Here is a 16,723-nt window from a genome sequence, read left to right on the forward strand (position 1 = left end):
GTTTAATTATAAGCGTTGTCACAGTTGGATAAAACAGAAGCCTACATAGTGCTGAAACGGACCAAATCACAAAGTTTGGGGTGTGTTGATTCACTTCAAAGCGTGGGGATTCCGGGTTAGAAAAGGTCCCCAGCAACCTATGCTGGCTTTAAGAGGCGACTTAATGGAACTGGATGTCAGTCTCAGTGGCTTGGGTGATGACGTGTCAACATGCACCGGCGGCGTGGATGGATGCTCATAAAATCAATCACTGGATTGTGTGGTCCATATTCGATCATTTACGAGCTACCGTCATAAACAATAACCACATTCATAATTCATTTCACGATGAAGTGTAAACATTCTGTGCTTTTCTGTCTTTTTGTGAAGATTTCGTGCTCAAAAGTTGTTTGATCAAGGTTACAAAATTCAAGGCCCCAGTAAAGCTTTCAAAACGTTTTATGGTAGACATGTGACTTTGGCTTAATTAATGATGACATGCTTTGTTCAGAAGACACAATATACAGAAGATCTTTCCAAATTTGACCCATTAAGCCGGGTTTATTTTTGGTTGCGGCAAGCGTTGCGGTGACGTACCTTGACTAGCGATATAGTTTAGCGTGAGGGTCATCGTAAGCTGTTTCGCTGCCGTCGCAGAGAGTTGGCCGATGTTTAGGGTTTGGGAGTTTCATGGGGAGTAGTTTAATAACTGGCCAATTGTATTGGTGTTTTCAAGGTCATTTCGTGAGTGTGTGTTGTTGTTTTTTTGTTGTTGTTTTTTTGTCAACAAAGCAAAACGGCGAAAGGAAGACTTGAAATTCATGAGTTGACTGCCCGGCTATCTATGGTGCAGCTTGTGATCGCAGTGCTTGGAACATTGTAGTCGCCATTCGATAGTAACGGAAATAGCATTCAGGGTCACATCTCATTTCTTGAACCAGATTTCTGTAGTGTCTGAAAGCTTCGCGTCGACGTAGTTTTGGACGAACGTATTTTCTCCGTCCTCTACGTCGTGGGATATATCTGTATACGCACAACAATAGCATCATACCACTGAGGTGACCTCGCACTGTGTCTGTACTCGGTGCTGTTTTTCAGCGTAAAAGAGGGAAAATATAATATATAAAGACGTTCGTTTGCGATGAGAGTTCGGCGGTATCTCTACTCAACGCACCCCGACTTAAGGCTGCTACCGAAGTACAAACCAGTATTCAGTGACCAAAATGTCCGAAGCAATTCCCTATTTCGACTTGTGCTGTATGTCTTTGTGTTTGTTTGGATGGACAGTTGACTTGCCTTTGCATGTGTTTGTGATGCGTGCCACCAGTGGCACAGGATACGCTCACCTTTTCACGAACACCTGGTGTCATCACTATTTGATAGTGATTCATAAACACTTGCTTATTAGTCGTACAATGGACTCACTTTTTGAGATTTCTTGTGATTATGGCAAAGGACTTTGTCGCTTTTATTTCCTCGTCCGAGGAACCTGAGGTAACACGAAGTGAGTGACACTCCAGACACAGTGGGTGCTTGGAGCGTGAGGGCTGCATACGTATACTGTTGTTACAGAGTTCATTAAGGGTGACCGCATGGAACAGGACAGCCTAACGGTGGGCTACTGGTACTCCATTTTGTCTTGTAGTAAGTGAGTGAGTTGGGTTTAACGCCGCTTTTAATAGTATTCCAGTTATATCGCGGCGTGTCAGCTTAATGTGGGAGGAAAACCCGAAGTGATGCAGGTCTCAGACGTTTACCACTTCGGTGAAACCCACGAGCACGGGTATGGTGCTGACAAACCTAGAAACATAATCGGGATTCGAACCCACGATCATAGGTTTCTGGCATGTCCTGGGGACGCAACTCTGTACAGCGAATTGCGGCGCCTTAGACGACTGGGCCACACGTACCCCCTTATGTCTTGTAAGAACAGGGGGCTTGTGAGACGGGGGTGATGCCCATATACTACTAACAATTGACAAAAACTTCAGTAAGTGATTTCTCATTAGATCACTATGTAAGGGATATAACAGGTCATAAGACGGTATTGGGACATCAATACTATAAAGTAGACGTCAAGCAAAGTGCGTACGTCATATGTACATTGTAGGTAGCTGTAGGGTTGATAACTTGCGCATAAAGCCTGCTGTTAATCACATTGGCGAGCGGATGTGACTTGTTGTTAGGAGTTATGCGTTATGAGTCAGGCAGCAGACACTTACTTTTAACGCATTTTGTGTGAGTGACAACGGTAGAGCAGAGGCCTGTTCGGGATATTACGCGACCGCGCGCTGTTGAACACGGCTGACATGCTTACTCCTTTCGCGAACACTTTGTGTCATCACTGATTCATTCACGATAAACTTTACCACAATTTGACATGAAATATGTTGGGTGGCCCAGTCGTCTAAGGCGGCGCGATTAGAGTAGCGTCCCTTGAGCACGCCAGGAACCTATGATTGTGGGTTCGAATCCAGGTTCGCCCCGATTATGTTTCTAGGTTTGTCAGCACCATACCCATGCTCGTGGGTTTCACCGAAGTGGCAAACGTCTGAGACCTGCATGACTTCGGGCTTTCCTCCCACATTAAGCTGACACGCCGTGATATAACTGGAATACTATTAAAAGAGGCGTTAAACCTCACACACTCACGAATATGTCCCTGACAAACCAAGCATCATATTGGGCCACCGTATTTTCAATTTCTTCAATCAGTAGTAGTTGATTATTTACACACGTTTTATATTTTAATTTGAATAACTAATAAAGCATTGAACAGTGATTGTATATTCAAGAAAGACATACAACGCCTCAGTGACTCCAGAGTTTTATATGAATGACACAGTGAAAAGGTCACGTTTGTGTAACCATCACTCTTTCAAAAACAACCTAATTTTAGATTCCACATTTGAAAGGTATGTTACTTATTATTCGGCAATGCACACAGTTAATATGATACGAGTGTTATAGTTTTCGATAAGTTAATACTGTTTTTCATTTAGCAAATCTTAGACGATAAGACCCGATTTAATTCTGTTGATCTTGACCTTTAAAGGAAATCACCCGCGTAACAGTAAACACTGGGTAAATGTGAGAGGTGAGGTGGATTGGGGTTTAACGTCGAGTTCAAGATTATGGCACTTATATAGTGACGAGCATGCACGTGTGTGTGAGTGCGCGCACGTGTGTGTGCATGTCTGTGTGCGCGCGCGCGTTTGTGTGCGTGTCTGTGTCGGTGTGTCGGTGGGTGTCTGTGTGTGTATCTGTGACTTTTTAATTGGCAATCTGGAAGTTGGTGAGTAAATAAGAACACATAAATCTGAAATACTTCTTTTTGAGAATCTACATCAAAACGTGTGTGCTGCGTACGTGCGTTCGCTCCTCTGTGTGTGTGAGTGCGTGCGTGCGTGCGTGCGTGCGTGCGTGCGTGCGCTCCTCTGTGTGTGTTTCTCCAGCTATATGACGGCGGTCTGTACATAATCTAGTCTAGATCAGACAATCAAGTGATTAACATCATGAGCATCGATCCACGCAATTTGGATACAATGACATGCATCAACCAAGTCAATGAGCCTGATCACCCGATCCCGTTAGTCGCCTCTTACGACAAGAATAGTCGCCTCTTACGGCAAGCATGGGTTGCTGAAGACCTATTCTGACCCGGGTCTTGCCAATCTTGAACTGTGGCAGTGAACACTTGGTCATGACAAGTTTTGGACAGATCATCAAGAGCTGTGTTTCACCTAGAGCGATATGCGTACATAGATGAGGGGGTGAAGCGGGTTCAGTAGGACGGTTCAGCCTTATTTATTGCATGTTCATCCGAACCAGGGAACCTTAAGAGAGTGAGTGAGTATGGTTCATGCTGCATTTAGCAATATCCCAGCAATTCCACGGCGAGGGAACACCAGAAATGGGCTTCACACATTGTACCCATGTGTGTAATCGAACCCGGGCCTTCGGCGTGACGTGCGAACGCTTTCACCACTAGGCTACCCGACCAGCCCCACCCTTTAGAGACACATAGAAGGGATCAAATTCACTGGTCAAGCATCTGAAATTATATCAATGTATGGGCATCTTTGACGTACTTGCGGAGGTTTGCAACGACGTTATCACGAGGTACCAAAGCAGGTTTCTTGCCCCAACTCCACATTTAGGAAAACACTTGTGCACAAACGGGGCACAGGTGGCCAAGTCGTCCAAGGCGCCGCGATTCGCTGTGCATAGGTGCGTCCCTTGGGCACGCCAGAAACCTATGATTGTGGGTTCGAATCCAGGTTCGCCCGGATTATGTTTCTAGGTTTGTCAGCACCATACCCGTGCTCGTGGGTTTTACCGATGTGGTTAACGTCTGAGACCTGCATCACTTCGGGCTTCCCTCCCACATTAAGCTGACACGCCGTGATATAACTGAAATACTGTTACAAGCGGCGTTAAACCCAACTTACTCACTCACGCACAAACAGTGACATTCATTATTGACATTTTCTGCATAAACCGAGAGGGGCGGTGCCTTTCTGTGTCAATATGTCTGCATGAATTGGGACTATCAGGCAAATATAAGAAAAACAGAGGTATCTGTGATTGAAAGTGTTTTAATGTGGCAGTAGAGAGTGTCGTAAATTTGTAGTGATTTTAAGTGGCAGCAAATGACTGTCTCAGGAAATGTGATTAGAGTTACCTCCCTTGATTGCTGACAAACAAGATCATTAAAGAAGTTTCGGAATGGGACAGTTTCTGGAACGCTGGCTGTACCCATATAGGAGCGACACGAGTGCGATTCTAAGTGTTTTACGACCTGACTTGCGTCTTATCTACTTGGCCAATGTGGATTCGATAGTAATGGATACCCGACTAAAAACACCAATTGTTTTTTCAAGAAATCAAGAGTGGAGCAGGAGCTTCTTCCAAGGCATTAACAGTGACAAATTCTTGATATTCATGACTGTACTGACACATGTTCTAAGGTCTGTCATTTATTGGTCTTGTCACTTATTGTCTTTGCTGATTGTAAACGTAAAACTGTATGTTTCAATATACATTGTGCATTACTTCTTGACCTTGTAAGGGGCGGTCGGGTAGCCTAGTGGTTAAAGCGTTCGTCACGCCGAAGACCCGGGTTCGATTCCCGACATGGGTACAATGTGTGAAGCCCATTTCTGGTGTCCCCCGCCGTGATATTGCAGGAATATTGCTAAAAGCGGCATAAAAACCATACTCACTCACTCACTCACGACCTTGTATGGTCACTTAGTTCTATACAAACCGATTTCTGGGTTAACCTTTGGTGTTCAATTTGGAAATCACCTCATAACACTTGCAAAAACACAAACATGGTTATAAATTGAACTTTTTAAAATATAAACGTTAATAAAGTATATGGGGACCTCCATCCAAATGAACAATGAGAGAATTTTGGGATATATGTGTTCTAAAAGTTCCCATTATGATAAATAAGGTACTCGTGCCTTTAGGTACATAAAATAAGCAGCACTAACCCTTGCAACCTACACAAATGCACGTCTGCATAGCATGGTACCTTCCTGGACAATCATTGTTGTATAAAAACAATAACTTGAGCTCTGTTTATTGGATATTGACATAGGTGATGTAAAATGGGGTTTAACGTTGCGTCCAAGATTTTTGCACTTATATAGCGATGTGCATGCACGTGTGTGTGTGTGTGTGGCTGCTTGTACTCGTCTGGACTGATGCCAATATATGTTGCTAGCACGCTGAGTTACCATGCCGCAGGTTAAGATGAATACCCAACTCAGACACGGTATACTGACTCCGAGGCAACCAATACTTGTTTTAGCCCCTTAATGCCGAGCGCCAGACAAGTAACAACAAGCACCATCTATTAACGTCTTTTTATATGACGTGGCTGGGGATCGAACACCAGAACTTCTGCTCTCTGGGCGGACACTCTACCACTAGACCACAGAGGCAGTCGAATATTGATGCAGAAATGCAAAGGATTTTATCAAATAAGTAGTCAACACAAAACGGAGAACTGGCAATCTCTGTCCTGCACTTTTTTCATAGACATTGTATGGATGTCAAAGCTGTCTGGGCTTTGTTGTTTCAGATATTTGGGGGGGGCTTGGCATTTAGCTAACAATGGCCCAGTGTTCAGGAATTGTTTTGTACATACATAAAGAGATGGCTGAAAAGTGTCTAACTCATCATGTCACAGTCAAATACCAGAGAGTAACTACAGCAGCTGAATGTCAACATAGTATTTATTTCTAAGCCACAAGTAACACATATATACAAAGTCCAGGTTCACAACTTCAGGAGAGTGACCCAAGGATCTCCTCCAGTCAAACCACGTCCATGCTACGTCCAGTGTCACCACAGAATGAATACATAAGTCTCTCCCCAGATTGTTCCACGTCACACCTTTTCAGGGTCACCGCTTACGAAGAATCCTCTTGGTGCTGGCCCATTCCTGATCTATCTTCTGCTTCCTGAGGAACACTTCCTTCATCAATGTCCGTGACTCCACCTCGTTTATGCTCTCCCGGTAATGTTTCATCAGGTCATATTTCTCCCACGGTTTGGACACCGCCACCGCCTCCGCCTTTCGCAACCTCTTCTCCGACACATGGAACTCCTCCACCCCCTTCAAGTCCATCCTCTCCCACCTCTCATGCCAGGGCGGTGGACTCAGCTTCACCTACAAGACAGACCAACCCTTAGTTTAGTTCCTTACACAATAACAGACATCCTCTCATGCCACAACAAGGGACTCAGCCCCACCTAAAACAGAGACCAACCCTCAGTTCCTTACACAATAACAGACATCCTCTCCCACCTCTCATGCCAGGGAGGGGCAGTCAGCTTCGACTACAACACAGACCAACCCTCAGTTCCGTACAGAATAACAGACATCCTCACCCACCTCTCATGCCATGGCAGGGGCCACCAGTAACACAAGGGAATAAAACAAGAACACAACTCAAGATCCTAGCTTTTCTTATGGGGCCTTTACACAGGATGGCATCTTTCAGAGGCAAGAGAGTTAACTGACTATAAAAGTCCAGTTTCCACCCTTGCCGAACTAGGCTGGTATTATGGAGTTACATTTTGGCTGGACTAACAAGTCTATGCATAGTCCAATAAAAATCGCGCACCAAAATCGAAATTCGGTTCGTAAACTGTCGTGCAGATTTCAGTCGATTGCAGGATTTGCAAAGCATGTGCACTGCCAACTCGTTGTCAACAGATATTTTCCAAACCTTTTCACGTTTTTAATCACGGTGCTCACGTGATTTAATGCATTTCGCAATGTAAGACCCGACTTATCACAATATAGATCTTGATCATTGATCAGATCGTCTTGCCTGGGCGCCGCCATTTTGTGTGAAGCAAACGCAAATGATATGAGAGGTGGAGTCTGATCGGTCCATAGGAGAGGCTTAGAAGGAACATAACTGGTAATAGCCACTGGTGGCGCTACGATCGAGCCCAGTAGTTCCAGCCTAGTTCGGCAAGGGTGGAAACTTGACTTTTAAAGTCAGTTAACTCTCTTGCCTCGGGAAGATGACAGGATGTGGACCTTTGTGCCTTCCGTGTGCAACCATAGAAATTGCCAGGTCATTGTTGGAGGCTCAAAGGAGACAGAATGGTTGCCTAGGTCATTCCAAGGTGGAACACAGAAGGTTCAGACATCGCCAAGGACGCCGTGAAGTTTTGAACATGTTCAAAACAGTCGCCCAAAGGTCGCCGAGGAGGTTGGTTGCTCAAAGGTGGTTCAAAGGAGGCAGAAGGGAGGCAAAGCATTGCCGTTGTTGCAGAATGAAGGCACAGTGTTTTTTCCCGTTAATCTGGGCGATGCTTCTGCCTCCCTTGTGCCTCCTTTGGGCCACCAACAGCGTGCATTGAACGATGACTCTGGCGACCGCCGTGCCTCCATTCGGCAACCACGGCAACCCTTGAGATACCATGGCAATGCTTTTGCCTCTTTTCTGCCTCCTTTGAGCTACCTGTAGTGCCTCCTCAGCCTGCCTATAAATAGAGGGCTTGTACCTGCAGTGTTTCATTGTGGTTGCAGACATTGAACAACTTGAGCAGTTACTGCTAAACATCTGCTGGAGCAGTTACATAGAAACATGATTTTCTGGGTTTAGGCGACCATTGAGCGTTCTGGCCAGTTTTTGGACGCTCAAAGGTGGCACAAAGGTCGCAGCACTGTTTAAAGGGGCCTTTAGTGGATTATCTCAAAGCATGGCTACCTCCCAAGAGTACTTACAAGTAAGTTGCTGAAAAGGTTTGGTTGATTCACATGAACAAGGCATGACACACCAGTAAACATGACTCAGAAAAGATTTCGTCTCGCCACGTGAAACTGATGGCCAAAACAGTCATTCATCTTCTAGATTGTTTTACAAATCACTTGGAACCTTTTCAGTCACACATTATCTAAACAAGTAACAGTTGCAAAGCAGACAAGTAAAAGGGACAGGAACAGTGCTACCTTTAGGAAGGGGCATGGCCTATTGGGATGTAGTAAATAGACTGACCTTCATTGCATTGATGGGGACAGAGCTACCTTTGGGAAGAGGCGTGGCCTATTGGGATGTAGTACAAAGACTGACCTCCATTGTGTTGATGGGGATAGAGCTGCCTTTAGGAAGGGGCGTGGTCTATTGGGATGTAGTATATAGACTGACCTTCATTGTGTTGATGGGGACAGAGCTGCCTTTCGGAAGGGGCGTGGTCTATTGGGACGTAGTACATAGACTGACCTCCATTGTGTTGATGGGGACAGAGTTACCTTTAGGAAGGGGTGTGGTCTATTGGGATGTAGTACATAGACTGACCCTTACTGTGTTGATGGGGACAGAGCTGCCTTTAGGAAGGGTAGTGGCCTATTGGGATGTAGTATACAGACTGACCTTCATTGTGTTGATGGGGACAGTTACCTTTAGGAAGGGGCGTGGCCTATTGGGATGTAGTACATAGACTGACCCTTACTGTGTTGATGGGGACAGAGCTGCCTTTAGGAAGGGGCGTGGCCTATTGGGATGTAGTATACAGACTGACCTTCATTGTGTTGATGGGGACAGTTACCTTTAGGAAGGGGCGTGGCCTATTGGGATGTAGTACATAGACTGACCTTCATTGTGTTGATGGGGATAGAGCTGCCTTTAGGAAGAGGCGTGGCCTATTGGGATTTAGTATACAGACTGACCTTCATTATGTTGATGGGGACAGAGCTGCCTTTAGGAAGGGGTGTGGCCTATTGGGATGTAGTATATAGACTGACCTTCATTGTGTTGATGGGGACAGAGCTGCCTTTCGGAAGGGGCGTGGTCTATTGGGACGTAGTACATAGACTGACCTCCATTGTGTTGATGGGGACAGAGTTACCTTTAGGAAGGGGTGTGGTCTATTGGGATGTAGTACATAGACTGACCCTTACTGTGTTGATGGGGACAGAGCTGCCTTTAGGAAGGGTAGTGGCCTATTGGGATGTAGTATACAGACTGACCTTCATTGTGTTGATGGGGACAGTTACCTTTAGGAAGGGGCGTGGCCTATTGGGATGTAGTACATAGACTGACCCTTACTGTGTTGATGGGGACAGAGCTGCCTTTAGGAAGGGGCGTGGCCTATTGGGATGTAGTATACAGACTGACCTTCATTGTGTTGATGGGGACAGTTACCTTTAGGAAGGGGCGTGGCCTATTGGGATGTAGTACATAGACTGACCTTCATTGTGTTGATGGGGATAGAGCTGCCTTTAGGAAGAGGCGTGGCCTATTGGGATTTAGTATACAGACTGACCTTCATTATGTTGATGGGGACAGAGCTGCCTTTAGGAAGGGGTGTGGCCTATTGGGATGTAGTATATAGACTGACCTTCATTGTGTTGATGGGGACAGCTGCCTTTAGGAAGGGGTGTGGCCTATTGGGATGTAGTATAAAAACTGACCTTCATTGTGTTGATGGGGACAGAACTGCCTTTAGGAAGGGGCGTGGCCTCCATATCCATGGGGAAGGTCGAGTACTCAGGGGAACAGTCACGCAGATACATGAGATCCTCATCAAGACGTTTCTCCAGCCTCAGCACCTCCATCTTCTGCACCACAGGGTTATACATCTCGTACATGATTTCCACACCTGCCAACACATCATGGCCATAGTTTGTGTACGTCACTTGACACAATCAGAAAATATCATTTTGTTTGTTTGCCATTTAATGCCAATATTCCAGCTATTTCACGGATGCCTGTAAATTGAGACTGAGCCAGACAATCAAGTGGTTGATATTATCACAACGTCCCCCACCTCAGGGGTCTGATGACATGCAGTACAGACATCCATGACAGTAACTCTCCAACGCTGGAGGTACAAAAAGGGTGTGCGAAAAGGGGAGACAATTTAATGTTGTAGCCAGGACTTTCTTCATGTCTTATTATCAACAACACCTCAATGAAAGGAGCTTGAATTGCAGAGATGACACAAGATCGTCAGAGATCAGCTAAATGTTTGTTGCTATGACGGCAGTGTACATGGAAGAGTATCAAAATGTCAAAAACAAAAAATACAATTATTTTACATGTAGACTAATTGAAGAAACCTTGCAAAAATATGTATCAGAAAGCAGGAAACTTTCAATGTGTCGACATTCACTTGTGCTACAATCTGGTACAAACAAGAAATAAAAAGTCTGAAATAATTTGACATTTATGATATTTCTTTGATTATCAGTTAACAAGTCATCTTCCCGAGGCAAGAGAGTTAACTGACTATAAAAGACCAGTTTCCACCCTTGCCGAACTAGGCTGGTATTATGGAATTACATTTTGGCTGGACTAACGAGTCTTTGCATAGTCCAATCAAAATCGAGCACCGAAATCGAAATCCGGTTCGTAGAGTGTCATGCAGATTTCGGTCGACTGCAGGATTTGCAAAACATGTGCACCGCTAACTCGTTGTCGACAGATATTTTCTAAATCTTTTCATGTTTTTCATCAAGGTGCTCACGTGATTTGATGCACTTTGCGATGTAAGACCTTGACAATATAGATCTAAGTGATACGAGAGGTCAATAAGAGAGGCATAGAAGGGACATAACTCGTAATAGCCACTGGTGGCGGTACGATCGAGCCAAGGAATTCCAGCCTAGTTCGGCAAGGGCGGAAACTGGACTTTTAAAGTCAGTTAACGCTCTTGCCTCAGGAAGATGTTAACAAGTATAATATACATATAATGCAAAAGGATAAAAGGACATTGACAGTGACTGCCTTTAGAGCAAAGACTATCATATGCCATGGACAAATGGGAGACAATTCTCTATTCAGATTTTTTTAAGACCAATTCAAGTCCAGTAAATATCACAAAGCCCTACTCATTATCGTTCTAAATACATTTTACACTAAACTGAATTCCAAATCCGTTTAATTCTAACTCCTTTAGTGATAGTAATAAGCGAACCTATCTGAATAATTCCATGTGGATTATCTCCCCTGACTAACCTTGTCCATCCACCACATTCCTCAGGATGAAGTAGGCTCGGAGTCCGTGGCCGCCACGCCGAGTGCAGATACCCACGAACCGGTTTGTCCTCCCGGCTGTATATTTGTCTGCCACCGTGACAGCCAGGATGCTGCCTGAAGTCATACAGGGAACCAATGAATTTGTTGGCATCGCATTTGTGATAGAAGCACAAAGTCGGGGGTAGACCCTCAACATACTGTAAATCTTGAACTTAACACAAGCATGAATTAAATACAAAAAATGCGAGCAGTCTTTGTTCGCATAATGTAACTTGACTATGACTATCAACAATAACATGGCCTCCCTGCACACTTTGGATAGTGGAAATACCAACTTGAATATAAACACAAACATGGTTTGGGCAAGAGCTCTGCCCACTCGTGTCAAACTAGGCATCATTGACCACTCCAGCAGTTAGAACAGAGGCCACGAGGCGTACACTTCGTCAAAGGGTAACACGGACCAACGCGCACCGATAGGCTTCATCACACTCCTCATATCTACAGCCTTTGTCTGCCTTCAAGTTTGCATCTTCTCTGCGTACCAATCAGTGAACTGTTCTTGGTTCAATTATTTTATTGTCTTTGAACTTCCTTAATGCCAGTCAACTAAATAAACATATAAACTGTGTGTTGTTTTTAGGAAAACACTGTTTATTGTATTAGTGGAAGTGCTTTACTCAGCACAAATAAGCGGTGCTATTTGCTGTATGATTGAATGAAGGTAAAGGATATGCATCATTCCACTGGGGATGGGGTGGGGGAGTCGCATTGATATTGAGTCACATTTTTGGCTAGAGTTCAGCAGTTGTATCAATTTGGAGATGCATTAATTTCAAGATTTACAGTACATCTCAAAATGAAAGTAACAGGTGTTATTCGAAATGTTATCAATATTCACCTGGTATAGCTAACAACTTTCCCAAAGTTACAACAAGTAAGTGATTTTTTACAATCTTCTGGTCAGGATACACTGCACTACAATATCATTTCTTATCGAAAGTTTCTATTTCAACTATGGCAACTTCCGATAATACAATGTCGCATTTAATGTCGCGTCCAAGATTATTGCACTTATATAGCGACGTGCATGTGTGTGTGTGGCTGCTTGTACTAGACCGGACTGATGCCGATTTATAGTGCTAGCCCACTGAGATACCATGCCGCAGTTTAACATGAATACCCCACTCAGACACAGTATACTGACTCCAAGTCGACCAGACCTTGCTTTAACCCCTTAATGCCGAGTATTAATGTACCATCTTTTTACCGGCAGTGAATATAATAACCTTCTCTTTACCTCTGTCTATGAAAATTTACACCTTGTGATTTGTAATCCATAAATTGGTATATTAACTTAAATTGTATATTTTCATTCTTATCCTATCAAACACTATGCATTTCTAACACCCTTGACAGCAGGCTTGCCTTGAAAGAGTGAGTTGGGTTTACTGCCGCTTTTAATAGTATTCAAGTTAAATCATGGCATATAAGCTTAATGTGGGAGGAAAGCCCGAAGTGATGCAGGTCTCAGACGTTTACCACTTCGGTGAAACCCACGAGCACGGGTATGGTGCTGACAAACCTAGAAACATAATTGGGGCAAACCGGGATTCAAACCCACAATCATAGGTTTCTGGCTTGCCCAAGGGACGCAACTCTGCACAGCGAATCGCAGCGCCTTAGACGACTGGGCCACCCGTGCCCCCTGCCTTGAAAGAATTAGCTCAACTATTGACCCACTTCTACCATGTCTGTACAATTTCTTAAAATAGTTTGACAGCACTTTCTGCAACATTCCAACCCTATTACAGTGAGGGTACCAAGATCAGCTTCACAACTTGTACTCCTCATCAATCCATGACTTCAACTTGACATCACTAACATGACAAGACTAACACACCTAAAATAAATAACCAGGGTATTGTTTGGATTTAATGGGAACTGTAACACGTCCATAGAAATGAGAATAATAAGTTTCCGAAAAAAAACCACTCAGTAGGCCTAAAAAAATATTTAAAATGGTTCTCAGGCAATGACTATTGAAAATATAGAGTGGGTCGGCGGTGTATTTTGTGTGTGGCTTGTTCAAACTAGTATGTAACCAAATAAACAGTTGCGTACTATCAACCTGGGGAAGGACCTTGTTACATAAACAAGCATACAAAAACCTATTGCCACCATGACCACAACTTGATTTTCGCAGTAAAGGGAAATAACTGCGTAATTTAGGATTTTTTATATCTTTTTGGAAAAAGGAAATAAAAACGAAATGTGCTGCAGACTTTACGATGATCCGGGCTGTGCCTGAGAACCAAGACTATTTTTTTTTTAGCCTTAAATTTTATCCGTAGCTTGACCAGTGTTTATCAAGAACAGCATTCACTAATCAAACTATGGTATGTCAAACAACCTACCAACGTAAAACTCGGGGATGTCCATGTGTTCTCGGCGACGGTACATGTCCTCTCTCTCCAGCAGCTCTCGGACACGGTCTCGGTGCTCCGGCCGCGGCAATGGGAGAAACTCATGCATCACATTGCTGTAATACATGTGACTATAGTAAGTGAGTGAGGTGGTTTTGCGCAGCTTTAAGCAATATCTAAAAAGTTAACAGATACCATGTTTGATAATTGTAGTTGTATCTTTTTACTTTTATCATCAAAGATACAGTAGTCAGAGTGAGTGAGTGAGTATGGTTCAATGCCGTTTTTAGCAATATTCCAGCAATATCACAGCGGGGGACACCAGAAATGGGCTTCACACATTGTACCCATGTCGGGAATCGAACCCAGGTCTTCGACGTGACAAGCGAACGCTTTAACCACAAGGCTACCCGACCGCCCCTACAGTGGTCAGAACAACATGAACAAGGACACAAATAGCAGAGCTCCAGATAAGCTTTTGGTGTTGTGGGTATTTTACCCATGCATTTTAAAATCATTGGGTATCAGTAATTCTATCTGGGTATTCAAATTTCTGTTACCCACTAGTTTTTACACATGTGGGTATTTAAGTTAAATATTTAAAAACACTATTCATCTAGTCCCTGCAAACTGGTGTCGCGTGGGTTCGAGAGCTTTATAGGACTCAAAAATACCACGATACTTCCACAAGAAAGTGTGATGGCAAATGATCATGATGTAACTGTCATCGTGGAGTTTGGCAAGGTTGACGGAATGCCCGTTCATAATTTCAAAATAAGTTGCTGATTTGCTAATCGAATACGCAGGGTTACTTCACAATATTTTGATTATACGAACAAATTTTATTTTTGTAGCGTATCTGTAATGTTTGTTGCGTATTTGATACGCTTGGATTATATTTTACTGCGTATTTCTGCATTTCTGATGCGTATTTCACGCAGATACGCAGCTTATCTGGAGCTCTGAAATAGTCAGACAAATAAAGATAATCTTAATTTGTTTTCTCACTGTAAACAGTAACATATTTAGTTTTTACATTATCAAGGTAATTAGGAATAAAGTTTGTTACGAATGTTGAGGTATTAGGGTTGGGACAATACTCCAACTGTGCAATCCAATACGTGATATCTTGCTCACGATCTGATACGTATCATGATACTTACAAGTGCACTTATCTGTGGTGCCTTAGCCATCTGTTTCAAAGACAGGATGGCCAAATACCTGGTACACTGATGATTTACAGATATCAGTGTCAAGTATGGAGCAATGGATGAAGATATTTACCTTTTCACCACTAACTAGTGTCTGGTGTTACATTTTTTAATGCAAACATTTAAGGGATGAATTGATACTTTTAACTTAGTTATCACACCACTGCTTGTGTCATGGATGTACTACTGCTCTGTGGGCTGACCTGAAATCTGGAGGCAGTTCCACATGGCGCCGTGCCCGCACTTCATCCAGGTCCTTCATATCGGGGTGCTGGGACAGTGGCGTTCGCCGATGACGTTCCACTTTCTCATTGTCTAGGTAGTTGATCACTCTGATGTCATTGCGACCTGAGGAGAGGAATATCAACAAATGATGAGTCAGTCGCTATTCAGCACAAGGTGAAATTGAATGGTAGATCTACATTTTCACTTTCGTAAATAAATGCACACGTATATATTTAGGCTAACATTTCTTTACAACTATCAACTATAATATTACACTCATCATACATGTACCAAATAACCGTGAAGATCTGGGTTAGAACAGTGAGTGAGTGAGTTGGGTTTAACGCCGCTTTTAACAGTATTCCAGTTATATCGCAGCGTGTCAGCTTAATGTGGGAGGAAAGCCCGAAGTGATGCAGGTCTCAGACGTTTACCACTTCGGTGAAACCCACGTGCACGGGTATGGTGCTGACAAACCAAGAAACATAATCGGGGTGAATCGAGATTCGAACCCACAATCATAGGTTTCTGGCGTGCCCAAGGGACGCAACTCTGCACAGCAAATCACGGCGCCTTAGACGACTGGGCCACCCGTGCCCCTGGGTTTAGAACAGAGACCATATAATAGATTATCTATTATATGGTCTCTGGTTAGAATAGGTCTTCAGCAACCCATGCTTGCGGCAAAAGGCCACTATGCTTGTCGGGAGGCTAGTAACAGGATCAGGTTGTCAGGCTCGCTGACTTGGTTGTGGCATGTCATACTGCGTGGATCGATGCACATGATCTCAATCACTGGATTGTCTGATCCAGACTTGATTATTTACGGAATATTGCTGAGTGTGGCGTTAACCAACAAACAAATAAACACACAACATGTACTAAAGAATACTGCACTCGCACTTTACCGTTACGTTTCACCTAGGCCTATTTCATATTGTAACATGATAACTCGTGTTTAGCATTGAGATTGCATCAATTTATCAACAGAACAGTGACAAATAGTTTGGTATAACTTCTCCAGAAATTACCTGATACCACCGTTCTTTTACAGATGATATCATAAGTCCTGACTGACAGTCTTAATGACCTCAACTTTCTTGCAAGGGATGCCATGCTTATGCTCCCATTACTGTAATGCGTCGGCGCAGAACACTTCCGCTTCCGGTAGAAAAGGGGGCACCTGTCATGGATGTAAACATGAGTACTTCTCGAGATCTTTAACAGTGAGACATATTCTATGAGGATTTTCTTTTAACTGTTCATTTTCAGTATGGATAAGAATTGAACCTGCATATGTTATGTTCCGTGAATTTAAGTATCTTGACTTTACGACCGAATATGCCACTTGTTGTGTTATTGGTTCAGT

The 16,723-nt window shown here is 43.6% G+C and overlaps 2 protein-coding genes across 3 annotated transcripts in view; one reads left to right on the plus strand and one right to left on the minus strand.

The window, feature by feature from the left end:
- Positions 1–6,209: 6,209 nt before the first annotated feature.
- Positions 6,210–16,591, minus strand: LOC124145236 (39S ribosomal protein L19, mitochondrial-like). Its single transcript, XM_048384641.1, has 6 exons — positions 16,386–16,591; positions 15,333–15,477; positions 13,910–14,034; positions 11,472–11,606; positions 9,926–10,113; positions 6,210–6,664 (listed from the first exon to the last, which is right to left on the minus strand). The coding sequence occupies exons 1-6, from the start codon at positions 16,468–16,470 to the stop codon at positions 6,398–6,400; spliced, it is 945 nt and encodes a 314-aa protein (XP_048240598.1). The 5' UTR covers positions 16,471–16,591; the 3' UTR covers positions 6,210–6,397.
- Positions 16,510–16,723, plus strand: part of LOC124145185 (serine/threonine-protein kinase 40-like) — a 38,853-nt gene continuing 38,639 nt past the window's right edge. The window contains exon 1 of one of the 2 annotated variants that reach the window (XM_048384640.1): positions 16,510–16,580. The gene's annotated coding sequence lies outside the window, so the exon portion shown is untranslated. The remainder of the gene's footprint in view (positions 16,581–16,723) is intronic. The other variant, XM_048384639.1, reaches the window with a different exon arrangement.

Source organism: Haliotis rufescens, unplaced genomic scaffold (genome assembly GCF_023055435.1).
Source record: "Haliotis rufescens isolate VD_foot unplaced genomic scaffold, xgHalRufe1.0.p SCAF_5, whole genome shotgun sequence".
NCBI lineage: Eukaryota > Metazoa > Mollusca > Gastropoda > Lepetellida > Haliotidae > Haliotis > Haliotis rufescens.